This window comes from Vigna umbellata, chromosome 4 (assembly GCF_029865625.1).
Source record: "Vigna umbellata cultivar VRB3 chromosome 4, Vumbellata_1.0, whole genome shotgun sequence".
Lineage (NCBI taxonomy): Eukaryota > Viridiplantae > Streptophyta > Magnoliopsida > Fabales > Fabaceae > Vigna > Vigna umbellata.
The window spans coordinates 64,862,780-64,889,410 of record NC_142168.1 but is presented as its reverse complement, the minus strand read 5'-3'; the positions used below and the strand labels follow the sequence as shown (position 1 = coordinate 64,889,410).

Here is a 26,631-nt window from a genome sequence, read left to right as displayed (position 1 = left end):
AATGGAAAATATGCTTGGATTCCTGTTATAAAGTAAATTGTCTCTAACCCAAAGGACCCAAATGAGATTATGGGGACCAAAACTCAATTATTTGGTTTTGCAGGTTAATTTTTCAAAAGGAAAAGAAAACTCTATGGTATCCTGGTATTTTTTAAGAGCCTTGAAATAATTTATGAATGTTAGATGTGTCTTAAAGTTGAAAATTTGGCCCAAATTTGTGTTTTTTCGAAAATTAACGTAAATAATCGATTACCAAGGGTAATAATCGATTATCTCGTCCTCAAAAATTTGGATTTTGACAATTTGGCTCGCACATAATCGATTATTTAAAGTAATAATCGATTATCTTAAGTCACAGCGTAAAAAAAAAAAAAAAAAAAAAAACTTTTTTTATATTTTTTTTATATTTTTTTGGAGTCTGTTTCTAAAAGGGGATTATTACATTCAGGGGAAGATATATGAGGTATTATGCTCTTTCATGTTATGAAATTTCAATTTTATTTATGTTTTGAAATGCATCTTTTGATTAATTGAGGGGGAGATCATATTTAGGGGGAGCCTTTAACATCCGATCTTTTGCTTCTGATCAAAAAGGGGGAGAAGAATAATACAAGGGGAGAAGTATAAATTATTAGAGGTATTGCTAACCTTATTGTTGTTTGTTAGCTTGTATGTTTCGCAGGTAAGCCAAACTTGCTTTTAAAATTTGAATTTTTGATCATCATCAAAAAGGGGGAGATTGTTACCAATAAGGAGTATTGGTAAATCTTGAAGAAATTTGTTTTGATGATGCTACAAAGAGTTTTAGTTGAAGAAGATATTAGAATTAGTTAAAAGCAAGTTGTAGAAATTAAATGTAGTAGGAAATTCTTGTAAACCTTGTAAAACTTGCATTTTTAACCTGCAATAATCGATTATGATTAAGCAATAATCGATTATCACAAGTCATACTTGAATAATCGATTATCACTTCATATAATTGATTATCACATCTTTGAAAACCTGTAACGGACTTGAATAATCGATTATCACTTACAATAATCGATTATTCATGGCAGTTGGGAGCTGTCCTTTGGCATTCAGTGTACTTGGCTATATATTTTGATTTGGAGAAATCAGAAGGTAACGTTGTTGAACAGAAGCTCTTGCAGAATACTGTTTGTCAGAGGAAGTTCTCAGAAGCTATAGTTCAAGTTCCCTTGCTTGGTCTCGTGAACAGGAGAGGCTCGCGTGTCGTGTGTCGATAGTCGGAGCAAGCTCTCTTCGAGTTAGCAAGGTGCTCTGCCTGGTCTCGTGAATAGGAGAAGCTCGTGTTTCGTTTGTCGATAGTCGGAGCGGTTCTCTTCGAGTTGGCAGAGTGTTCTTCTTCCGGTTCGTTCGTCGAAGGAAGGTTTATTTATCTGCTTTATTCACTATTTCTTGTAATCTGTTAAATAACTTTTTAGTGAAAAAGGTTAATCACTATTTATAGTGATTAACGACTGGACGTAGATTCTTTTGAATCGAACCAGGATAAAAATTGCTTGTGTGATTTTCTATTCCCTACACTCTTTATCTTTTACGCATATCAACAGTTTGATAAATTTTCTCTAAGAAAATTGTTTTTCTAAAACGGACCATTAAACTTGATTTGTGACCGTAACACGCTTTCCGAATATTTTATTCCGCTGCGCGACTCTATAACGGTACCGATTGTTCCAACAATTGGTATCAGAGCTTGCTTTGATATTTTTTCAAATTTGTTTCGAAAATGGCCGGTCATCAAACTCAAGTATATGCCGAGGGTGCTTCCATTAACAGACCTCCATTGTTTACTGGTGATAACTATGCTTTTTGGAAAGTTAGAATGGAGATTTTTATGGGATCTATTGATAGAGGTATCTGGGAAGCTGTACAAAATGGCCCTTATATTCCTATGAATACTGTTGATGGTGTAGAGACTGAAAAATCATATTTTGATTGGACTGTTGAGGAAAATAGAAGAGCCCAATTTGATATTAAGGCTCGGAATATAATTTTTTCTGCACTAACCATTGATGATTTTTTCAAAGTTTCTGTTTATGAAAGTGCTCAGGAAATGTGGGAATTTTTAAAAGTCACTCATGATGAAGTATCGAATGTGGCTAAGTTGACTTGTTCGAATTCATGCTCTACATCAAACTCCTCAAGCTCAAGCGATTCTAATGAGCAAGAAAATCTATGCTTGATGGCCAATGATAAATTATCTGAAAGCAAAATCTTGAAGGAAAAGAAGGACTATCAAGGTTCCTCTTCAAGTTTCAAATGTTATGGATGTGGTGAAAGAGGCCATGTGAAAGCTTATTGTTCAAGCAACAAAAGAAGTAAAGAAAGAAAAGAAAAGAAAATTCACAAGAAGAAGAAGGTTCACATTGCCTTGGAGGATAATGCATCAACCACCTCTAGTTCAAGTGATTCTGTTGAAGAAATAAACTTGTGTTTGACAGCTAATTTTGATAATGCTGGAAGCCAAGTAAGTAATTCTAGCTATGAATCTAGTGAATTTGATTTGCAAAAAGCTTTTCTTGAATTGCTTGATGAATCTGAAAAATTGAATGTTGCTCATAAAAATTTGAAAAAGGAATTTAAAGAATTGCGAATTAAATATGAGAAGGCATTAGATGAGGAAGTAAGTTTGAGAAATAAAATTTGCAACTTGGAAATGAAAGAGTCTTCAAATGTTGAACATCCTGTTGAATGTCTTTCATGTAAGAATCATATGCTTGATATTGATATTCTTGAAAATCTTCTTGAAGTTGCAACTGGAAATAATAATGTTGAAATGCCTATAACTGTTAGAAAGGTTTATAAAAACAAAAGTGTTTTTAAAAGTAAGAACCAAATTAAAAGAACCCGTAGGGTATGGGTTGAAAAAGGAACTGTGTTTTATAGAAATCCAAATATTGTCACATGCTTTTATTGTATGAAAAAGGGGCACACTTCTAACAAATGTAAAATTAAACATTTTGATGTTCCAAATGGAAAATATGCTTGGATTCCTGTTATAAAGTAAATTGTCTCTAACCCAAAGGACCCAAATGAGATTATGGGGACCAAAACTCAATTATTTGGTTTTGCAGGTTAATTTTTCAAAAGGAAAAGAAAACTCTATGGTATCCTGGTATTTTTTAAGAGCCTTGAAATAATTTATGAATGTTAGATGTGTCTTAAAGTTGAAAATTTGGCCCAAATTTGTGTTTTTCGAAAATTAACGTAAATAATCGATTACCAAGGGTAATAATCGATTATCTCGTCCTCAAAAATTTGGATTTTGACAATTTGGCTCGCACATAATCGATTATTTAAAGTAATAATCGATTATCTTAAGTCACAGCGTAAAAAAAAAAAAAAAAAAAAAAACTTTTTTTATATTTTTTTGGAGTCTGTTTCTAAAAGGGGATTATTACATTCAGGGGAAGATATATGAGGTATTATGCTCTTTCATGTTATGAAATTTCAATTTTATTTATGTTTTGAAATGCATCTTTTGATTAATTGAGGGGGAGATCATATTTAGGGGGAGCCTTTAACATCCGATCTTTTTGCTTCTGATCAAAAAGGGGGAGAAGAATAATACAAGGGGAGAAGTATAAATTATTAGAGGTATTGCTAACCTTATTGTTGTTTGTTAGCTTGTATGTTTCGCAGGTAAGCCAAACTTGCTTTTAAAATTTGAATTTTTGATCATCATCAAAAAGGGGGAGATTGTTACCAATAAGGAGTATTGGTAAATCTTGAAGAAATTTGTTTTGATGATGCTACAAAGAGTTTTAGTTGAAGAAGATATTAGAATTAGTTAAAAGCAAGTTGTAGAAATTAAATGTAGTAGGAAATTCTTGTAAACCTTGTAAAACTTGCATTTTTAACCTGCAATAATCGATTATGATTAAGCAATAATCGATTATCACAAGTCATACTTGAATAATCGATTATCACTTCATATAATTGATTATCACATCTTTGAAAACCTGTAACGGACTTGAATAATCGATTATCACTTACAATAATCGATTATTCATGGCAGTTGGGAGCTGTCCTTTGGCATTCAGTGTACTTGGCTATATATTTTGATTTGGAGAAATCAGAAGGTAACGTTGTTGAACAGAAGCTCTTGCAGAATACTGTTTGTCAGAGGAAGTTCTCAGAAGCTATAGTTCAAGTTCCCTTGCTTGGTCTCGTGAACAGGAGAGGCTCGCGTGTCGTGTGTCGATAGTCGGAGCAAGCTCTCTTCGAGTTAGCAAGGTGCTCTGCCTGGTCTCGTGAATAGGAGAAGCTCGTGTTTCGTTTGTCGATAGTCGGAGCGGTTCTCTTCGAGTTGGCAGAGTGTTCTTCTTCCGGTTCGTTCGTCGAAGGAAGGTTTATTTATCTGCTTTATTCACTATTTCTTGTAATCTGTTAAATAACTTTTTAGTGAAAAAGGTTAATCACTATTTATAGTGATTAACGACTGGACGTAGATTCTTTTGAATCGAACCAGGATAAAAATTGCTTGTGTGATTTTCTATTCCCTACACTCTTTATCTTTTACGCATATCAACAGTTTGATAAATTTTCTCTAAGAAAATTGTTTTTCTAAAACGGACCATTAAACTTGATTTGTGACCGTAACACGCTTTCCGAATATTTTATTCCGCTGCGCGACTCTATAACGATACCGATTGTTCCAACACTTACAACGGTCATACTTTTTGGATTCTGCATTGCTCCAGTCAACGGCAGGCGGCGGAGGAACAGAGCCGTCGGATTCTTCCATCCGTACACTAACGACGGCGGTGACGGGGAGAGGGTGCTCTGGTGCGCCGTCAGAGGCATCCAAGAGGAGATCCCTGACCTTGACTGCTGTATCTACACCGGAGATCATGATGCCACCCCGCAGTCGCTGATGATACTTGAACAACCTCTTTTGACAACATTTAGACACGGGACAGGTGTCTAAATGGAAGTGGTCCACGTGGAAAATCAAAAAGCAAATGAAATATGACGTGGAAAGGGGGTGGGCAGGGTTTTCAAGTTGCGTTTCAAATTTCAAATTCATTTGGAAGAATTGTAGAGAGAGAAGCGCGAAGGTTGAGAGGGAGAGTGTGACCTAGAGAGAGAGGCCGAGAGAGTTGGAGAAAGGGAGTTCGAGACAGAGAGGTCCGACGGCGTACTTGCCGGGGTGCCTCCGGACAACGTTGAAGGCCGTGTCGGAGCTATTCAACCCCTCCAGCCGGTTCCGATTCACGGCCGTCGCAGCTCCGACGTTGGCCAACGAAACGAAGGCGGCATCGTCTTCCCTCCGACCCAGCGAACTAGGAGCGCGTTCTGAGTCTCGATTCGTCCCACCTGCTTCCCTCCCTGTGCCGGACCTTTGCATTCACCGCTGGAGCATCGCCGGAGTGCCGCCGGAGTGTACGAAAAAGAGGGGTTTTCCGGGTTGTTAGTCCCACCCACACATTTTTCTTCGTGTGTGTTCCAACCGGCACACGTTGTGTTCACTCAAGGTTCGTTTGTTTTATTTGAGTGGAATGAATGTATAATATATGTATGATGTTGTTTGTGGATGATTTTGGTTATGTATGATACGTTGTTATTCTAATATTTTTGGATCTTATTTGGTAGTGTAGGTATTGTTGCAATGGAGGAAGTTGATCACGAGGATGAAATCACCAATGCTATGATACGTTGGATATTTTTGGATCTTATTTGGTTATGTATGATACGTTGTTATTTTGTTGCTACCAATGTTGTTTCTGTACAACGATTTTTACAAAGAATGGTTCCTTGGGCACGGAGATTGATATAAAGGTGATAATCAATGTCTCAACATCACTTGTATGTCCAATAAGTCTTTAAAAAAAATTGGTTCACTTAAAATCAATGCTATTTTCATAGTTGACCCCTATGTGCAAAACCTTTGCCTGAACTCTCCACTTATTTGGCCTTTGCTCCCAATGTTGTTTCTCCACAATGAGTTTTACAAAGAATGGTTCCTTGGGCATGAAGTTTGATATAAATGTGATAATAAATGCTTGAATATCACTTGTATGTCCAATAAGTCTTAAAAAAATTGGTTCACTTAAAAATCAATGTCATTTTCACAGTTGACCCGTGTGTGCAAAACCTTTGCCTGAACTCCCCACTTATTTGGCCTTTGCTCCCAGTGTTGTTTCTGCACAATGAGTTTTACAAAGAATGGTTCCTTAGGCATGGAGTTCGATATAAATGTGATAATCAATGCCGGAACATCACTGATATGTCTAATAAGTCTTATAAAAGATTGGTTCACTTAAAAATCAATGTCATTTTCACAATTGACCCCTGTGTGCAAAACATTTGCCTGAATTCTCCACTTATTTGGCCTTTGTCCCAGTGTTATTTCTGCACAATGAGTTTTTGATTGTTGAAATAATCTGTATTTTGACGCAAATCTGGGAAGAACGGGATGAAATTGGGGTTTCTGGAAATCTGGTGCGATTCTGCAGAATTCCAAATGGCTCGACCAATTAGTGGTCGGCCAAAACACTATGAGCGTTCGGTTTTATTTTCTGATGTACCCAGCGTTAGCGTTCGTCCATGGGTGAAAGTTAGTAACATATTAGACGTTCGTCCCAGCAGTGCTCGACAATAGTGGTCGGCCAAATAACCGTTCGGTCTTTTATCCTCTAGTAACGAGCGTTAGCGTTCGTTCTGGGCTTGTTTTGGTGAGCGTTCGGCGATCGGTCTTCGTGTATGGGTGACTGTAGTGTTCGGCTGAATTTAGTATTATCAGGCTTGAATCCTGAGCGTTCGGTTTTGATGTTTTAGTGATTTAAGCGTTCGATCTAAATTTGATATTCTTAGGTTTGAATCTGGAACGTTCGGTTTTGGGTGTATTAGTAAGCGTTCAGTCTATAATTTGATATTCTTAGGTTTAAGATCTTGAACGTTCGTTTTGATGAATTAGTTATTGTAGCGTTCGGTCTTAAATCTGATGTATGTTTAAATCATGAACGTTCGAATTTGGTGAATTGTGGATTTTAGCGTTCGGTCTTGGGTATTAGTGATTGTGAGCGTTCGACCTTAATTTGATATTCTAAGTTTAAATCTTAAACGTTCGGCCTTGGTGTATTAGTGAGCATAACCGTTCGTTCTTAACTAGGTATTCTCGGATAGCAATCTTGAGCGTTCGGTCTTAATTTGATAGTCTTAAGTTTGGATCTTGAGCGTTCGGTATTATTATGTGATTAGTGATTGATAGCGTTCGACCTGGATCAGATATTCTGAGGCTTAGGTTGTAAGCGTTCGGTCATACTATGTGTTAGCCAACGTTCGATCTTGATGATGTTGATTCTAAGTTAGTGATCGTTCGCTTCAGATAGTACTCGCCATAGGCAGCGTTCGGTCTTTGATGATGCTTGATCTTTGAATGTTCGTACAAACAGTTAAGTCGAAGTGCTCAATCTTAGCGTCCGTTCAAATAGTGTTCGGCCAAATAGTTTTCTGTTTAATAACGTTTGGTGTTTTAGTGTTGAGCCTAAGAGATTGATCTTAATGTTCGTCCAGCCGGTATCTGATTTTAGTGAGTTGTTCGGTTTAGCGTTCGTCTGAATATTGCTTAATCCAATGTGGTGTTGGGTTTAGCGTTCGGCCTAATAGTGTTCAATCTGATATGGTGCTCGGTTTTAGCGTTCGGCAAAATAGTGCTCAATCTTTTATGGTGCTCGGTTTGTAGTGTTCGACCGTATTATGCTTGATCGTATAGCGTCCGTCCAAGTAGCATTCGGTGAATAGTATTCGACCAAATAGCATTCGGTGAATAGTGTTCGTCCAAATAACGTTTGGTGAATAGTGTCCGGCCAAATAGCGTTCGGCGAATATGTATGAATCCGTAATATCTTTGGTAGTATTTTAAAACAATTATTGAGAATTGTTGGTTATTTTCTTGATCTAATATTGGTTTATTTATACATGTTGAGAATATGTATGAATCCGTGATTGAGCACGTTTATTTTTGTTTGATGTTGGTACGTACACTATGTTATTTGCTTGTTATTTGGTTGTAACTTCGTCTGTCTTATGAGCATCCCATTTTATAGAACCACCTCTCCTGTATCCTATGACGACCTTGAGAAAGAAAAAGAAAACAGAAACTATTAGACTTTGGAGTAAGTTGTTTCATTACGATTTTTCTTAAACAAGGTTAAGGGGCTGAACTTGAAAAACAACAAAATAACATGGATTTAGAATCTTAAACAAAAGATGAACATTGGGACACCTATTGCTGCACCAAATTCAATAAACTGGCCGTAAAAGGTTATCATATGACGCTACAAAGGCGTACATTAACATAATTACAATTAACATAATTACAATTTGCTTCTTAGGAGGACCACGAAAGTCACTATTGACTCGGTGTTCAAGAATCCATATAACAATTCCAATCACAAAAAATGAGACAGTCGTAGCACACCACATATGTGAGAACCTGATAAATTAATACACACTAATCCATTCTCTGATCACACCATTAATGCACCGTGCCACGTCAAAATGCACTCACACTTCCACTGCATGCGCCTGCCATGTGTCACGGTTGGAGCATTCTGAGAATGGTTAGTGGGAGACAAGTGGCGTGTGGAGGTTGGGGAGTTTATTCTGCATTGAGAAGAGAAAAATAATTCTGAAAAACTCTCCCTCTTCCTCCTGCATGCTTCATCTTCTTCTCAGAATTTCTGCTTCCAAATTCTCTACCCTCTCTCTAAACAGTTTTCATCTTTTCTCTAAGATAACTCACTATCAAACCTCTGATCTTATTTCAGAAACCATAGAAACCTTCTCTGCACTGTGAACATCATTCTGATTCGAACAGAATTGAGAACTGAACTGGTAAGTTCTCGTCTTTGCACCTTCGTCCATTTAGTTCCTGCAAACCAAAATTCTGGTTGCATGTATGAGTTAGAAGTCTGATCTGTTTACGGTTTTGGTGTGTTAGATTAAGTTGAAGTGGTTGAGTGAATTTCTGATAAAAAGCAGTGAGAGCACGAGAGAAACTCTAAGCAATTTGGAAGTACACTGCTAGATCAGGTAAGGGAAGCTTATATGTTTAATTGATACTGTATGTTATATGTTCTGATTTGCATGTATGAAAAATCTGAAGTTTTAGCTGTTATGGAAGTTTTCTGATATATGATATGATTTCTGGTTTTTGATTGATCTGATATGAACAAACACTGCTCGTATGTATTATATGATGTTGATTTTGATTTAATTGCATGATTGATCTGATTATGTGTGAATGGAGTATGATTATTGTATAGTTGGAATGATTAAAATGTTGAAATCGGTATGATGATGATGTTTACAGTGAATTGAATCTGGAATGAAAGTTATGAAGTTTATAAAATTGGAAATCTGGAAAATTCTGTTAAGATTGAAAAATCTGAGATTTCAAATCATCCCTTCTGATAAATGACGCTCGTCACTGTACGGTCTTAGACCGTTCGGTTTTCAGTAAAATAACTTAGATTGGGATTCTTTCATTTGGAAGGAATTCTGCTCATGAACGAGCGTCCTAAATTGAATGTCTGAGCGTTCGTCTAGCTCAGCAGTATTTGAATATTTAAAACTTTATGAATAAGTAACGCTCGGTATTATACCGAAGCGTTCGTCCTAAATAGCGTTCGGCCTTCTGTTGAATGTTAGTCTTTGATAGCGTTCGTCCTTATGTCGAGCGTTCGTCCTTTATATTGTTCGGCCTTATGTCGAACGGTTAGTCATTCATAGCGTTCGGCCTTATGTCGAACGTCCGTTCTTAATAATGCGCTCGGTCTTATCACGAGCGTCCATTCTAAATCTCGCTTGGTCTCATACCTCGCGTTCGTACTAATTGAATAATCATTTGATAAAATAGCGTTCGTTCTAAAGTATTGGACATTCATTCTCCGTACGTCCGTTAAATCTCTGGCCTTAGTTTTCATTATGCAACCATTTTCAAATATGATTCTAAGTATTCTTGACCCTCCATTTTGTATTAAATCTGGTTCATGTTTTTATCACAAATATTTTCTAAGTACCAGTACACTTCAAGTCGAGTCAGTTCATCTAACTGGCCACATAGAAAATTACGTTTGTTGTATATTTCCCTGAGTATCCAGTAACTTTATTTGGACGTTCGTCCTACTTTTTAAATGGATTGAGCGTTCGTTATTTTTGACTCCTGAACCTAATGATGTAAAAGATGATGGAATATGATAAGTTAAAGTGTGAACACTATGAGAACTGAATTTATGATGTTGGATTTTGGGACGAGCGTTCCAGGGAGGAACGTCTCATATATATATATATTGAAAGATTGAATTGGTAAAGTATGACTATGGTTAGCTAATGCTGGCTTGGTCCATCCTGATATTCCGTGATGCTCATCTTCACGTAGAAGGGAGTAGTCATGTGTGGGAATGGCAGGAGGTCTTTCGTATCCCTCACTTAGCAGGGGCGAAGGATTAACCTCGAGTGGCAGCTGTTGAGGGTATCCCAGTTACTACATCACTCGGGTGCAAGGACGCCTGTAGCTACACGGTTCATACAGTCCGGACGGTCTGTCTTATGTATCTTTCTATGTTAAATTACATGAACAAGTTACTTGATGTGTGTGTGAATCGAATTACGAACTGTATGTGTGTTGTATTAATTAAACAGTATAAGCTTACCCTTGCATTTCCATTGTGTTGTCTTGTATATGTATATCCGTCTTGTCAAAATTGCAATGATCATCCGTTGTGGATGTGAGCAGATGGTGATGCATCCCTTGAAGTCATGCTGGAAGAAGAAAACTTGGAGGATGCAAATCTGGTGGAAGTTGAAGTTAAAGCTGAGCCTTAGAGCGCTCGTTAGTTTAGTACTGTATATGTATATTAGTTCATTTTGGAACGTTCGGTTATCATTTTTGTAAAACCGTTCGTTATTAGTGCTCGTTATTTTTGAGCTGAAATTTGTAACTCTGAAACCTTAAGTGTTCTGTTTTATTTTCTCTGGACTTGAATACGCTCGTTAATTGTACACCAGCCGTTAGGCTTTGAACCTTGGTTTCCTGTTAATATTAAGACTGTTTACTGTTCACTGTTAATTGTAATTAATTCTGAATTATGGTATTACTATATTTTGGGATGTTACAACATATCTGCTGTAAATGGTTTGAGGAACACCCAAGCACTTGATCCTGATTTGTTGATAGGAGCCACTATGACAAGGCTAGATGATGCAAAAGGCTGACAAAAATCCACAATCCTTGTACGGTTAGTTACAATTGCAATGTCTCCAACAACAACATCATATACCTAAACAATTTTCAAGGATTACATGTTATCAAAATTAAGACAACACTGAATAGAAACAAATGCTGATTACAAATTTTTCAATTTTTGTTCTCTTCTTTTCTCACTGCGATTCTACCCAAAAATATTATAAGGAAGAAAAATAAAGAACTGGTAAAAATTTTTACAAACTTTGGAGCAAGAAAAAACATAATATTATTTCATCCATAAGAATTTTTACGTATAGCATAGCTGCCTTTTAATAAAAACATTGTATGTCAACTCAAAAACAATCGTAACTAATTGAATAGATATATATGAATTAACCAACATTGACTATGTTTCCTTTTTCATCATGGGTATCACTTAAAAGCCACGCGTAATCCTTGGACATCATTTGAAGTTTATGGGCAATAGAAAAATTTCTCAAGCTCGGATCAGGGTTGGCATGAATAATATACACACGAGGACCAAACAATTTAGATTGATTAAGTTGGTGATTTCATCCGGATCAAACTTAATACTCAAAGGAAGTTTATAAGAGATTTTCAATCTCATTTTTTCAAGTTCATCACTCAATGCATATTCTCCATTTCTTCCGTAATCAAGCTCAAAAATATGGTTTCTATTTAAATACATAAAAATCCTAAATTTATGAAAATATAATATAACTCAACATACCTTTTTCTTGTCTTAATATACTTCATCCTCGTGATCAACTTCCTCCATTGCAACAATACCTACACTACCAAATAAGATCCAAAAATATTAGAATAACAACGTATCATACATAACCAAAATCATCCACAGACAACATCATACATATATTATACATTCATTCCACTCAAATAAAAAAAACGAACCTTGAGTGAACACAACGTGTGCCGGTTGGAACACACACGAAGAAAAATGTGTGGGTGGGACTAACAACCCCGAAAACCCCTCTTTTTCGTACACTCCGGCGGCACTCCGGCGATGCTCCGGCGGTGAATGCAAAGGTCCGGCACAGGGAGGGAAGCAAGTGGGACGAATCGAGACTCAGAACGCGCCCCTAGTTCGCTGGGTCGGAGGGAAGACGATGCCGCCTTCGTTTTGTTGGCCAACGTCGGAGCTGCGGCGGCCGTGAATCGGAACCGGCTGGAGGGGTTGAATAGCTCCGACACGGCCTTCAACGTTGTCCGGCGGCACTCCGGCAAGCACTCCGTCGGACCTCTCTCTCTCGAACTCCCTTTCTCCAACTCTCTCGGCCTCTCTCTCTAGGTCACAGTCTCCCCCTCAACGTTCGCGCTCGTCAGATTTCATTTCGTTTTTCATTTTCCACGTGGACCGCTCACATTTAGACACCTGTCCCGTGTCTAAATGTTGTCAAGAGAGGTTGTTCGAGTATCATTTTCCATTACTCATCCAATTTGTTGAACAATTGTGAAGAAGCCTTAAACATCTGCCACTGTAACTCAGCGATTTGATGTTGACGATGATAATCGTTGCGCTCATCACGGTCATACTTTTTGGATTCTGCATTGCTCCAGTCAACGGCAGGCGGCGGAGGAACAGAGCCGTCGGATTCTTCCATCCGTACACTAACGACGGCGGTGGCGGGGAGAGGGTGCTCTGGTGCGCCGTCAGAGGCATCCAAGAGGAGATCCCTGACCTTGACTGCTGTATCTACACCGGAGATCATGATGCCACCCCGCAGTCGCTGATGGCTCGAGCCCTAGATCGCTTTGGGGTCACGCTCCTCTCTCCTCCAAAGGTACATTCTTTTCTTATTCTCTATCTGGTTCTTCTTCTTTTCTGTTTTTGGATGGTGGGGTTTTTTTCTTTTAATCTTTCGCTTTCATCGTGGCTTTGTATTATTTGAAGTAGGTTTTTCAATTGCAGTAATGATGAGAGAATAGAATATCATAGAATGCTTTTCTGGGTTCATAAGTGTTTTTAGTGTATGCTAGAATATTAGTCAACTCGTGGATGTTGTTTATCTGTTAATTACTCCTATTATGGGTTCGGTTATTAGTGCTCTCATAACTCATGAATTAAATTTATTTTGTTTTCTGCTAAAGAATGAGTAGATTAGGATCAATGGATCTAATTTTTAGGTGGAAGTGAGCCAGAGAAAGGCAGTAAAACATGGTATTGCTTGCTTAGCAGGTTGAGTTGACAATAGGAAGGAGGGGATGAGGGATGATTTAGCCATGGAATAAGATAGTGTGCTGATTATATAAAGTAAGAAAATATTGTTTTAATGTAAGAAGCATTTATTTTGGCACCAATTGTCCAAGAATATACTTGATTTGTTTAAAAGGTTAAACCTATCTGTCTTGTTGTCCTGATTTTCAGGTGGTTCATTTGTACAAGAGAAAGTGGATCGAAGAAACCACTTATCCGCACTTTACAATGATTGGTCAAAGTCTGGGTTCTATGTATCTTGCTTGGGAGGCTTTGTGCAAGTTTACTCCTTTATATTACTTTGACACAAGTGGATATGCTTTTACATATCCACTTGCCCGGTTGTTTGGATGTAAAGTTATTTGCTATACACATTATCCCACTATCAGTTCAGACATGCTATCTCGTGTTCGTGATCGCAGCCTGATGTATAATAATGATGCCTTAATTACCAAAAGGTTTGATTTCTTCTAACTATGGGATTTGTACTTATTGTTGCCTCTTATAGACTACTCATGTTTCGGAAATTTTCCTCACTTGTTAAATGGTATCAATTCTATAGTTTCAATATTACTTAGATTTGAATATTATACCCTATTCAATTGTTTTGAGCGTAAGAGTAGAAGATAATCAATCTTTTTAAAAGTATTTTGTTGTAGAAATTGGAAAAGTTGAAGTCTTTTCATGTGAAAGTTCACCTTTTGCATGTGTCTCCTTACCCTTCAGTGCATACACACTTCCATGCGGTAATTTGCACTAAATTAACACTATTTTGTCTCTTCCATGCTTTAAGGAATTTAACAGTTATTTTCTTTTTGTTGCAGTGTTTGGCTTTCAAGATGCAAAATAGTCTATTATACATTCTTCAGCTGCTTGTACGGGATTGTAGGATCATGTGCACACCTGGCTATGGTCAATTCATCTTGGACCAAATCCCATATTGAAAGTCTTTGGAAAGTTCCAGATCGTATTAAGAGAGTATATCCTCCTTGTGATACTTCAGGACTCCAGGTTTGCAATTTGTTATTTATAGTCCTAGAAACGTTATTATATTGTATGGTTAATGTTTTGCATTTTTCTTTCGGTTGGGTGGATAGCTTTCCCATATTGCTTGTTACTTTGTGGCATTGAAGTTTCTTACGGTCTGTTTCTTCATGTTTCCTCCCGGTGTAGTATGTTTACCAAATGTTTAAAACTTGAGAAGTGAAGTCTCAATATGATAATTCTATGTGTGTTTGTTTGTTTGTTTTTTTTTTTTGTTTACATAGTTTGGTTATGACCAGTGAATTCTAACCGGTAACCAATATAAACAGGTACTTCCCTTGGAACGATCAACAAAAATTCCAGTAATAATATCTGTTGCACAATTTCGACCGGAGAAGGTGGGCACATTCCTATCAATCTTGTGAACAAAAGGTACAACCTTTTATGTGGCTCGTTTGAGCCTTTGTTGGTTAAACCAATTTGACATTTTTTTTCATTAATATGTAGGCACACACTCTCCAACTTGAGGCTTTTTCAGCTGCCATTAAGAGATTAGATCCTACCTTACCAAAACCTAAGTTCCAAATTGTAGGTAGCTGTAGAAATAAGTCAGATGATGACAGACTTCAAATGTTAAAAAAGAAAGCAATTGAGCTGAATATTAGTGAACAAGTGGAATTTCACAAGAATGTGACATACAGGTTAGTCCCAGTGGATTTTCAGTCTTTCCTCCCTCCTTCTGATGATCATAAGAAACATTTTCTCAGCAGTATAAACTATTTAAAAAAGTTATATTTTGTACAATGCATACCTTTTATTCTTTAGTTGATGGTATATGGTAGTTATCAGTCAAGCTAGCGTTCAGTGCAAATTCTGACATTGGGAGACTGGAGGTCTTGATTGCCTTGGTTTTTCTTTTCCTAAATCCCAAATTCAGGCTGATATTTAAAGTTTCAAAACTTAATTAGTAGCCAATGCTCAGGTTCCTTAACCACTTTGATTAACCAAACACGTATTTTAAATCCATAATGAAAACTCCTAAACCACAGCACTAGCTACCCCTATTTCTTGAATTTACAAGGCTGTGGTATTTATAATAAAGAGTAAGGACATGTCACAGTTTCCCAATTCCTTCTTGAACATTACAGCAATCCATGAATGGTCACAGCTTTTTGAACCGTCTTTTCTCCTTGAAAGTAAAAGTTTCTCTAATTAGCTGCTACAAAAGCTCTATAAAACTTAACTTTTTTATAGAGCTTTGTCTGGAGAAAAATCCAATAAGTTGGGGTGAATGCTGAGGAAGTAGAGATATTGCATTCAAGCCAAGGAAATAGAAGATCAATTACTTGAAAAACAGAAAGTTTGGTCTAAGGGTGGTTTAGCATATTTTGTCAACGTTCTTAGAAATAATATTGTCTTTAACCATGTTATCTGCCATATTTGTTCATCTACATTTTAGCGATATAAAAACCAGCCTTACTTATGCATCATTACTGGAAACTTTATGCATATGATTGTATTTATCATGGCTATTGTTTTGTCAGTTATTTTGGAGAGGAGTTGGGATGTGATCAATATTTTAATTTCTAAAATCAAGTTAGAATCCTTAATCTAAATTTTTGAACTAGGATGGATAAGTCTTTGTATAGAACCATTTTGGTAGGGTATTGCACAATTTTAGTGGATTAACTCTGTCTCTTAGATTAGATTATTCTTACGAGATATACTTGTCAAGTTTTTTTGAGTTTTACAAACCCTCATGGATGGTTAGTGTAATTTATTTTTTGTTTTTTAACTACCATGATGTTACACTTGGTAAGCCTTTACCCTTTTCTTGCAAAGTGCAAAACTTTATGTTTTAACAGTTGACATCATGCTTCATATTGTAGAAGATTTGAAACTTGGAATTAACTTTATCAATCAATCCGATGTGTTGTGTCAAAGTCAAACGCAGCATATATTCTTTTTTATTAACTAAAGCATTCATAATTTTGGTACTTCTCTTGAACTTCTGATGATTAGATGTGGCTCCTTTAAAGTGCATTCTTTCAATCATCAAGATCAATGGCCAGGTTGATTTTTTTCTTTTTTATGTTTTTTTTTATCGGTGAATGGCGTTGATAGGGCTGCAAATACTTTCCTTGTAAGAGATTTCAGTTGTTTTTGTACTGGGTTGAGATGCATGTTATGTTGCTTGTAAACATAATGGCGTTGATAGGGCTGCAAATACTTTCCTTGTAAGCAGTTTGGAAAATAATCCTTTGTGCATCGGTGTTAGTGAGCCTTTGAACTGGGTTGAGATGCATGTTATGTTGCTTGGAAACAACCTTTAGAGGTCGGTTGCATGGATCGGTAATTGGCTTGTGAATTAGCCAAGAACTCTGGATTAATGACTAACAATTCTTTCACTGAAATGAGTTTATCATTTTTATCACATGAATTCATTTTCTTAGTTGTCTATCAATTGTTTAGATTATATTTGTAATTTCAGAACCTAAACTGTAAATGCTGTACTCCTACTAATACATATGATGCTTGCCTCAACCTACAGAGATTTGGTTGGACTTTTAGGGGGTGCTGTTGCTGGGATTCATTCGATGACAGATGAGCATTTTGGCATTAGTGTTGTAGAATACATGGCTGCCGGTGCTATCCCAATTGGTAGGCTTATGTGCAATTGCACATTTTTGTAAATGCGTATATTTTTTTTGTCTATATTAGCAACTCTTGCATGCATTAATTATTCTTGCAATATTTGCTTGTCAGCTCATAATTCTGCTGGCCCAAAAAGGGACATTGTGCTAGATGAAGATGGACAGCAAACAGGATTTCTTGCCTGCACTGTTGAAGAATATGCAGACGCCATTGTGAGGACAGTAACAATGTCGGAGACAGAGAGACTTAAGGTGGCTGCAGCTGCAAGGAGAAGGGCAAGGAGATTTTCTGAGCAGAGGTTTTATGATGACTTCAAAGCTGCAGTGCGTCCTATCCTGTGTCATGTTTCTAGGTGATGTTCTAGCATCAAATTAACATGATTGTAACATGAGAATATACACCAAGAATTTTGTTACGAAAAAGTTAAACTTTTGTTACATTGTTCTTTCTTACTAGATGGTATCTCTTGCTCTTTGTACCAAATAGTAGATTACTCACTTGTACAGAAGACCATTGAAAGTTGAAGTTTTAGATCTTGAAAGTAACTATTTTATTTTTTTCTTTAATATATATATAATTGTAAACCAAGCTCCTACATTCCAACCTGCCCCTAACCAAGTCTACTACGTAGTTTGCGATGATGAGGCAATTTCCCTGGTGAGTTATGCTTTTCAAAAAAATTATTACTGTATTTTAAATTCTCACAAATTACCAGTGTATACATATATGATAGTGTTGCTATAACATTGGTGTGGCCAAGAATGTGATTAATCTGCGAAAGAAAATCCTTGATGATGATTTAGGGGTTAATGGAGGTAACATGAAGAGGAGAAGGAGAGGGAGTGTTACGACAAACTGGGCATGTGTTATTGATGCGAAGCCACTCGTCTATGCAATCTGCATGGAAGCAGTGTTCGCATTCAGGAATGCATCGTATTGTCTCTTTGCTGTTGTACTCTGATAAGCATATCCAACAGCAACCACCGTTGGGTCCAGGGACTCTTCTACTCTCTCCAAGCACTACCTTCTCATAGGACTCAATGGTGGACTCATCCAAACCCGTTGTAACAATCTGTGGTGCTGGTAATACTGTGGCTGGTGCAGACCTTGCAATAGCAATATTACTAATGTTGGCTAGTCTGTCCTTGTAGCACACGCAACATGCCATCACAATTGCAAAGATTACTGCTGGTCCAGCAATGCACAATGTGATGATTCTGAAAATTTGGATTCCTTGTTGTGATGGACCTGAACATTGAGCCAGAAAGAAAACACTATATATAAGGTTGTCTTTTTTAGAATGGTATCTGAGAATGGGACTGCAGAGGAACCTTGTTTATTAGGAAATGTCATCAGTAACAGCAAATCGATTAATAGAGACATCTTTGTTCTAAGAGTTGGGCTGACTTTAATCTGGCTTTAGATATTAGGCTGTTGCTTCTTACACCCAATCAAACTTCTTACTCTCCACCCCATCAAAAAACTTCCGGAAAATCCTTTTCATAATAGAAAGGGGTGATTGCTTTCACAAAAAATAAATAAATTCCAGAATTGTTTGTGTTCAGAAAAATAGATTCCATAAGTGATAGGGTGCTGGTAGAAATGTGATAGGATGCAGGAAGCAATAGCCTTGATATTATAACCTAGAACAAAACACTATTCAATTTGAACCCTACAGATTTAGGTAACTAAATTGACATTATTCTTTAGACTGTTAAAACTCAGTACCAGATCCTAGAAATTTACATGTATTGTTTCTGATTCAGTCAAGTTATCTCTAAGTCAGAGGGTGTATTTGGTTGATGGATTGACGTATCACTATAGCACTTTATATAGTCAATTAGCATAGAATATATGTATGTATGTATATTTACGACTTCTACTGACCAAGGTTATGGTGTTTTTATATAAATAAGTTCACGTTCAGTTGAAGAACAAGGAAAGCAAATTCTTAGAATAGCCACCACCAATCTAGCATGTATATATGTCAAATGTAAATTAATTTCAAAGCTCCAGTCAAGGAAATATTTTATTTATATTTCTAAAAGAATTGAAATATTATTCTATTTGACTTGATTTATTAATTTAGATATATGTAAAAAACGATTAATACATTTTTTTCAAAATTAAAAACAACAAAGAAAATGGGCAACATCATTATAGTTACTAAAATAAGAAATAAAATATTTCCCAGATTATATAAATTTTTGAATAATGTGTTCAAACACAAATAGGAAACATTTGTTAAGCTAGTAATCAAAGGTAAACTAAATTTTAAGCGAACTTACTGTATTAACGTTGAATTGGGTTTTAAGAATTCACGGATTAATGTGAAATACATTTTTAGTCACCAAAACTAATGTTTCAGTTATTTGGTGTATGGTTGAAGTTCAAGTAAAAATGTACGTGTATATGTGTGTATTATATATATATATATATATATATATATATATATATATATATATATATATATATATATATATATATATATATATATATATATATATATATATATATATATCGTGAACAAATCTAACTCAAGAAGTGTCGTGAAACAATTAAAATGGAGGTTGTTTTTATTTTACTCTGAAATCTAATGAGTACCCAGTGATAATTGAAAAAAAAAAAGATTACGCATTACACTTGCCTTGCATTTCTCTAAAAAAAAACATTATTTGTATTGGTTTTAATTTAATGCCAGCATGCAGATCAAATAATGAAGTCAACTCCATAAAAGGTAAACAAAACAAAATTACGCACATATCGTGAATACCACGTAAAACCATTGACCAATATTTTTTTTCCCAGTAACTTCACATCATGTGACCAACTGCGATAGATAGAGCTCCGGTGATGATACCACTCAAGTTATTTCTCTTCGTTCTTTGTAATATTAGGTCATTTAGATATAAATCCATATAGAAGATATTTACCTGTTTGGTAAGAGAAACAGAAGAGTTGATTGTTGTTGTTTCGATCAAACCCACACAATTGTTGTTGTGATTCACAATATCTGCAGTCAGGTGTATCCCATGTCAATACAAGATCTTGACTAAACTCACCTTTGAAATTAGGCTTAATTACCTACTTAGTCCCCATGTTCCGAGGTAATTTGCTGTTTAGTACCCGGTTTTAAAAATGTAGGCATTTGGTACCTATGTTTTGAAATTTGTATCAATTGAATCCTACCCACTTAACGCCGTTATAAATCTAACGTTTTTCTGACTGTGTATGTGATTTGTGGACGAGCGGTTATGGACGAGCGTTCGCTTCGTTGGACGAGCGTCCTCTTCTGCCTGACTGGGCGTTCGCTTCGCTGGACGAGCGTCCTCTTCTGCCTCGCTGGACGAGCGTCCTCATCGCTGGACGAGCGTCCTCTTCGCTGGACGAGCGTCCAGCGAGGCAGAAGAGGACGCTCGTCCAGCAAAGCGAACGCCCAGTCAGGCAGAAGAGGACGCTCGTCCAGCGAAGCGAACGCCCAGGCAGAAGAGGACGCTCGTCCAACGAAGCGAACGCTCGTCCATAACCGCTCGTCCACAAATCACATACACAGTCAGAAAAAACGTTAGATTTATAACGGCGTTAAGTGGGTAGGATTCAATTGATACAAATTTCAAAACATAGGTACCAAATGCCTACATTTTTAAAACCGGGTACTAAACAGCAAATTACCTCCGAACATGGGGACTAAGTAGGTAATTAAGCCTTGAAATTACTATCATACTGCTGCTCTTGCCCTGCAACTGGGACAAAAAGACTGCTAATAACGTAGCAAGATGCAGGTAATGGATTGGGCAAATTCAGTGAAGGGACAGCTGATACAAAATGTGTGGAATTACTGAGGCAGTCAATGGGAATGAACTGTGATCCTTCGTTCTGAAATGTGCAGCTTAAGAAGGTGTAGTTACGAGTAAAAGTGTGAATAAAAGGAGAGCCTGAGACATTGAGGCTCAGAAGACGTTTGGGGAGGCAATCATCAGGGTCGTAGACTTGTATCTTTTGTGCGAGGTAGTTAATGTTGCGCACGTAGAACACTCCAGAGTGAGGAAGTTTTAGCAGTGCTTTGCTATTATTCGTGCAAATTAAATTGAAACCAGGATACCCACAATAAGGATTTTGCTCATCTTCTCGTTGAAAGGGGAAACGAATAATGATGTTATTGCTGCCACAAAAAGAAAATTGGCAATCACTTGAGGCATATATGACAGAAAAGATGAAGGAAACCACAAAAAGAAAAAGGACTTCCAAGATGCCCATTATTTTTCAGATGTAAAAGTCTGCGGTAGGAAGGGAACGGACCAGGTTATAAGAAGAAGAAACCGTATTTTAATAGTCTATACAAATTTAAAAGCAACATTTGAAAATCATTTTACATTATATATTGATATAGTGTAATAAATTAACAGATATAAAGAAGGTATGACTCGAGAACATTATAATATAATTCCTGTACTTGTCACATTAGCCATTGTGGGGGAGGATATTTAAAATCCTCAGTTCCTCACCAATGATCATTAAGTTATTCGAATTTCGTTAGTTTGTTTCCAGTGTACACTGCACAAATCATTCTATTTCATGGAAGCAGATGGATGAAGATCTAGAGAATACTTTCTATACTTCCATACAAAATAATGTTTGGTCATCACTAATTTGCAACTTTCCATTCGGAAATATTATTTGTCATTATCTTTCAATGCTTAAACCAGAGCTACATGTGGAAAATTAATGGATTATAGAATAATTGTTTTCGGGTCCTTGAGTGTAGACTTGTATAATAATGCCTAGAAGACATTTTAAAAGCTAGAAAATAACTACCCAATCCCTGCCCCTCTCAAAGACAGGTTGGAGATGAATCACAGGAGCTGTTGAGAGATTCTAATAGAAACAACTTCTCCGTCCGTCCCTTCCCTCATAGCATGGTATTTCACATGAAGACCTGCGTGTATCGAAAAAAAACAAGAGAAGACTGTAAGCAAAGCAAAGACGTGAAAATGAGTTACTAGACCGGTGAAATTAGCAAGGAAATTCTTGAAAGGAAATATGGGATTTAATTTTGCCCATATTTTTCAGGTAATTGATGCACAAAGCTGTCAAGAAAAAGCTTTTTTTACCTTCATTTTCTTGTAAATTAGTATTCACAGCTACGGCATGAAAAGCGATCATGGCCTTGGGTTGCCAGTCATTTGCTCTTCCAATCCAAGACTTGTAATCAAACACCGCTGCCATTTAATGAGGAAATAAAAACAGATTGTTTAATGTGTTAGTGTGACATAATTTACAGAAACGCTCATAACCTAAACCCCGAATCATTCTGAGGCATGATGATATTATTATTGAAGTTCGTTTGTGGATTATCTGTAACTAAAACTACTCAACAAAATTTTAAATGTTTCTGGATCTATTGTGACAAACAGAAGGTGATCTCTTTTTACACTGACAATAGACCAAGGTTTATTGTCAAGAAAATTGACAGGGTTACTGAGTAAGCCGACCGAAGTATCAAGATTTACCCGACGTTGATGAATCCCCCAGGTGTTTGATGTCAAAAATGGAGCCAGCAGCCCCATCTGCTCGTTTTTTTATATCATGAGATCCTACAAGCTGGTAATCCCAGCTCCCACTTCGGTAGCCTTCACAGAGGAATAGTTCTATGTGCCTTGCATCTAGCGTCTGCATTGTTCCTATATAAGTGGGAGAAAGTTATCAATTTAAGTTTAATCTAGCTTCTCTTAATGGCAAATCCTTGCTGTACAACACAGTGATCAGTGATGTAAATTCACGAGAGCATTATTTGTCTTGTCCAAATTAGAAGGCAATGGCAGTACAAAGGGATTAGGGATATTCAGGGCTCTTCGGATTGTATTCAAATTACCGTCGCACGTATTGAGGTCACAAACCGGGCATCTTACTGGCTGTAGGTCTGAAAATTTAACCACAATAAACAAATGAAATTAATTAAATACAACTGAGATAATATGTTGACATATTCATTTCAAGTATAATCTCACAATCCAAGTGTAAAAGTTAACTTGGAAGTTACCAGCTATCCAGACTCCTGATTTAACATTGTCTAGCACGCAACAACCTTGAGACCGCAACAACTTTTCAATGCTTCTCCTTTCCGTATCTTTCCCGGAAGACTCAGTCTCTCTGCCAGGACGGCTACAGAAGAATCAAAAGAAAAGGCACCGATACGCATCCAATCTGATGGTACATGATGATATGAATAATAAGTTACAACATTGATAATTTTCTAAATCTAAGACAATGCTGCACATATTGCGCCTGTAACACATCTTCTGTTAACTGGACTACGCTTTAGTCCTAAAACATGTGTACTCTAAGAAAGACTCAGTCAGGGATTGGGTAAATTCTAGAAAGGTATACAATGCACTAAGAAATGGCATTATAGCATAACAATCAGAAACACGGAGGACGAAGAGTGTGTGCCAGAAGTCGTTAATGGTCTCGGGTCAGTTCAAGAAACTGCATTCACAGATTTATCTGCTTTGTTGATATTAATTGATTCACTAAAAGAAATTCAAGAACCGTTTAAAAAGAAATAGAATATCATGAGATAGAGAAACCAATGGTCAACTTAGTCTTGTGAAAAACGGCGAATAATCAAATGGTTGGTCATTGACTCTATCTATTATAATAAAAATAGTATATATATAATATAATTTTACAGATTAATCATAAATTTCAAATTATTACTACTAACACATACGAATATATAAAATAACAGTTAATGAAATTTTACAATTAAAATTTCAAAAGTATTATTATAAATAAAATAAGTGATATAAATGCTTAATAACAATACAAATTCATAAAAAATTTAAATAATATAATTTTGTAAATAAATTAAATATATAAGGATAGAGATAGATAGAAATTAGAATAGATAATTTGGATTGGTTTAGATATGCTTCCAAGTGGAATATCAAACTTTGCCTTATTTACCCACAGGTTTTGATGAGGTCAGCCGTTCACAATTTTACAACTTTTGACAATAATTATAATTACATAGAATCTATTAAAATTTAAATAATATTATTTTTATTCTTACTTTATACTTTTTCCATACTTCCTGATCTATCTTGTGTTGGAAATTATTGTAAAAATAAATTACTCTAACATTTATTAAGAATAGAATGAGGTTAATATTTATGTTGATACTAAAAGTTAGTATAAATTCCATAAACTCAATTATATTTAAGGATTAATTAGACTTTTGTCAAAATTGAAATTAATATAAAAATAATTGGTGTTTTTTACATCTAATATGAATAAATGATCTTTAGAGTAAATTCATTTTTATTGAATTAACAGTGCTAGTTTTTCCATAGTTTCACGTGCTAATATAACTAAAATAAAGTCTCACTGTACAGTGTCAATACGTTAATTTAAAAATAGAAAATACCAAAATTTAATTAACATGTTTGTTAATTTTTTATATTTAAAACACTGGAAAGTTTAAAAAACTGTATATAATTAGAGAAACATGACTTACTTCACTTAAACAATAACTTTTTAAATTTCAATTAACGCCTGTGGTTTTTTTAAAGAAATTAAGAAAAGTAATTAATATTTTAAATTTTATAAAAATTACTGTATTATATATTTTTATTATACCTCTTATCTTTATTAAATCATTGCTGTATTATAACAATTACTTTTCAAAGAAAAGACTAAATACTAGCCAAACCCATTATGTGTCTTTTGGTTTTACTTTTATGAAGGAGAATTTACCATCCAGTTAAGAAAATTCAAGCCTCTAATTTCATTGTTTAAAGGATGTAAAACAGAAAATTAGGGCTGCCAAGTGTGGCTACCAAAGAACCAACTCACCTATGTGTTTCTCTTGTTGACGGAACATGTAGGAGTGGCTTCCATCTGAAATTTTATTTTAAAATCGAATTTAGTCTAACTATGCTACCACTGGATTGATTGAACATTGAAGAAGAATGGAGAAATCTTACCAAATGCTGACGTGTACAGCTTGCACCACCTGAATGTCACGCGTTCCGGGGGTGGAACCTGAAGATCACGCAGGCACACGAACCTCCATATACCGTCCTCCATAATAACACGCTGGAACCATCGGCTTGTTGCTGCCAGCATCACCAGAGATTTTCCATCCAGAAATTTAGCAATCTCTGTCCAAATGTCCTCTTCGAACCTTCTCGTCCAAAGTTCACAAATTATAAGGTGTTCAGACAAGAATAAAAACCTTAACTAACCAAAGCACTAGAAATGAAAACATAGATTCTAAATTTCCCTTAAGAATTAAGCTTTCCTACATGCATATAGAATCTACAGTTAACTACGTTTTTCAAATTTTCAGCATTTTCAAATTAGAAATTGGAAGGAAAAAAACAGAGAGGCATCCATTAATCTGTATTAGTTAGAGCCATAGAAAACAAGGATCTCATATTGTTAATAGTTTTAACCTTTTCTATTTAAGAAGTTCATAGAAACCAAATACACTTCAGAAGGTAAAACAGTCCGAAGAGAGACTAAGCTGTTTAAAATTTTTAAATAAAAAATGAATGTAACATCCCAAAATACAGTAATTACCATAATTGAGAATTAATTACAATTAACAGTAACATAAACAGTCTTTGCATTAATCAGGATTAAAAGCCAAAAGGCATCAGTACAAAAGAACGCGCATAACGCATACAAGGGAAAACCTGGAACGAACGCTCTTTGATATATAAAACAACGTACGTCAAAATAGAGGAATATAAGATTAAGACGAACGACCTAACAAAATACTTGGCCGAACGTCAAACTACACTAACATTTACAGTCCTGATCTAACGAGCACTCTAAGGCTCTGTCTTTACTTCAACTTCCACCAGATTAGCTTCATCCAAATTTTCTTCTTCCAGCATTTGCTCAAGGGATGCACCACCATCTGCTCACATCCACAACGGATGATCATTGCATTTTGACAAGACGAAAGTACATGGACCATAGACAACACAATGGAAAACGCAAGGGTAAGCTTATAATATTTAATTTATACAATCAACACATACATTTACATTTTAATTCACACATACAACATGTAACTTATCCAATAAAGTTCACAGAAATACGTATATAAGACAGACCGTCCGGACTGTATGAACCATGTAGTTATAGGCGTCCTTGCACCCAAGTGGTGTAGTAGCCGGGATATACCTAATCAGCTTCCACTTGAGGTTAATCCTTCGCCCCTGCTAAGTGAGGGATACGAAAGACCTCCTGCCATTCCCACACATGACTACCCCCTTCTACGTGAAGATGAGCATCACGGAATATCAGGATGGACCAAGCCAGCATTAACTAACCACAGTCATACTTTACCAATTCAATATTCAATCATATAAGAGACGTTCCTCCCTGGAACGCTCATCCAATATCCATAATCATAGATTCAATCCATATAGTGTTCACACTGTAATTCAATATGATGTAACATCAATTTCATCTTTAACTGTAAGAGAATAACAGAACGAACGTAATTTCTGTGGATTCTGTTAAA

General features: G+C 36.1%; 3 protein-coding genes and 1 long non-coding RNA gene across 4 annotated transcripts; 1 reads left to right on the top strand and 3 right to left on the bottom strand.

Annotated features, from left to right (window-relative positions):
• Window positions 1–10,801: 10,801 nt before the first annotated feature.
• Window positions 10,802–12,285, bottom strand: LOC148200937 (uncharacterized). Its single transcript, XR_015785986.1, has 3 exons — window positions 12,152–12,285; window positions 11,970–12,028; window positions 10,802–11,312 (listed from the first exon to the last, which is right to left on the bottom strand). It is a non-coding gene; the product is annotated as an uncharacterized LOC148200937 (long non-coding RNA).
• Window positions 12,179–17,638, top strand: LOC148200936 (GDP-Man:Man(3)GlcNAc(2)-PP-Dol alpha-1,2-mannosyltransferase-like). Its single transcript, XM_088113355.1, has 7 exons — window positions 12,179–13,041; window positions 13,626–13,912; window positions 14,279–14,465; window positions 14,768–14,836; window positions 14,946–15,139; window positions 16,990–17,099; window positions 17,205–17,638. The coding sequence occupies exons 1-7, from the start codon at window positions 12,754–12,756 to the stop codon at window positions 17,447–17,449; spliced, it is 1,380 nt and encodes a 459-aa protein (XP_087969481.1). The 5' UTR covers window positions 12,179–12,753; the 3' UTR covers window positions 17,450–17,638.
• A 133-nt stretch (window positions 17,639–17,771) lies between these two features.
• LOC148200935 (putative RING-H2 finger protein ATL21A) lies at window positions 17,772–21,483 on the bottom strand. Its single transcript, XM_088113356.1, has 3 exons — window positions 20,799–21,483; window positions 20,027–20,168; window positions 17,772–18,341 (listed from the first exon to the last, which is right to left on the bottom strand). The coding sequence occupies exons 1-3, from the start codon at window positions 21,348–21,350 to the stop codon at window positions 17,893–17,895; spliced, it is 1,143 nt and encodes a 380-aa protein (XP_087969482.1). The 5' UTR covers window positions 21,351–21,483; the 3' UTR covers window positions 17,772–17,892.
• A 254-nt stretch (window positions 21,484–21,737) lies between these two features.
• Window positions 21,738–23,500, bottom strand: LOC148200934 (putative F-box protein At3g61730). Its single transcript, XM_088113094.1, has 6 exons — window positions 23,481–23,500; window positions 23,134–23,255; window positions 22,966–23,013; window positions 22,604–22,774; window positions 22,205–22,312; window positions 21,738–22,029 (listed from the first exon to the last, which is right to left on the bottom strand). The coding sequence occupies exons 1-6, from the start codon at window positions 23,498–23,500 to the stop codon at window positions 21,947–21,949; spliced, it is 552 nt and encodes a 183-aa protein (XP_087969220.1). The 3' UTR covers window positions 21,738–21,946.
• Window positions 23,501–26,631: the final 3,131 nt, after the last annotated feature.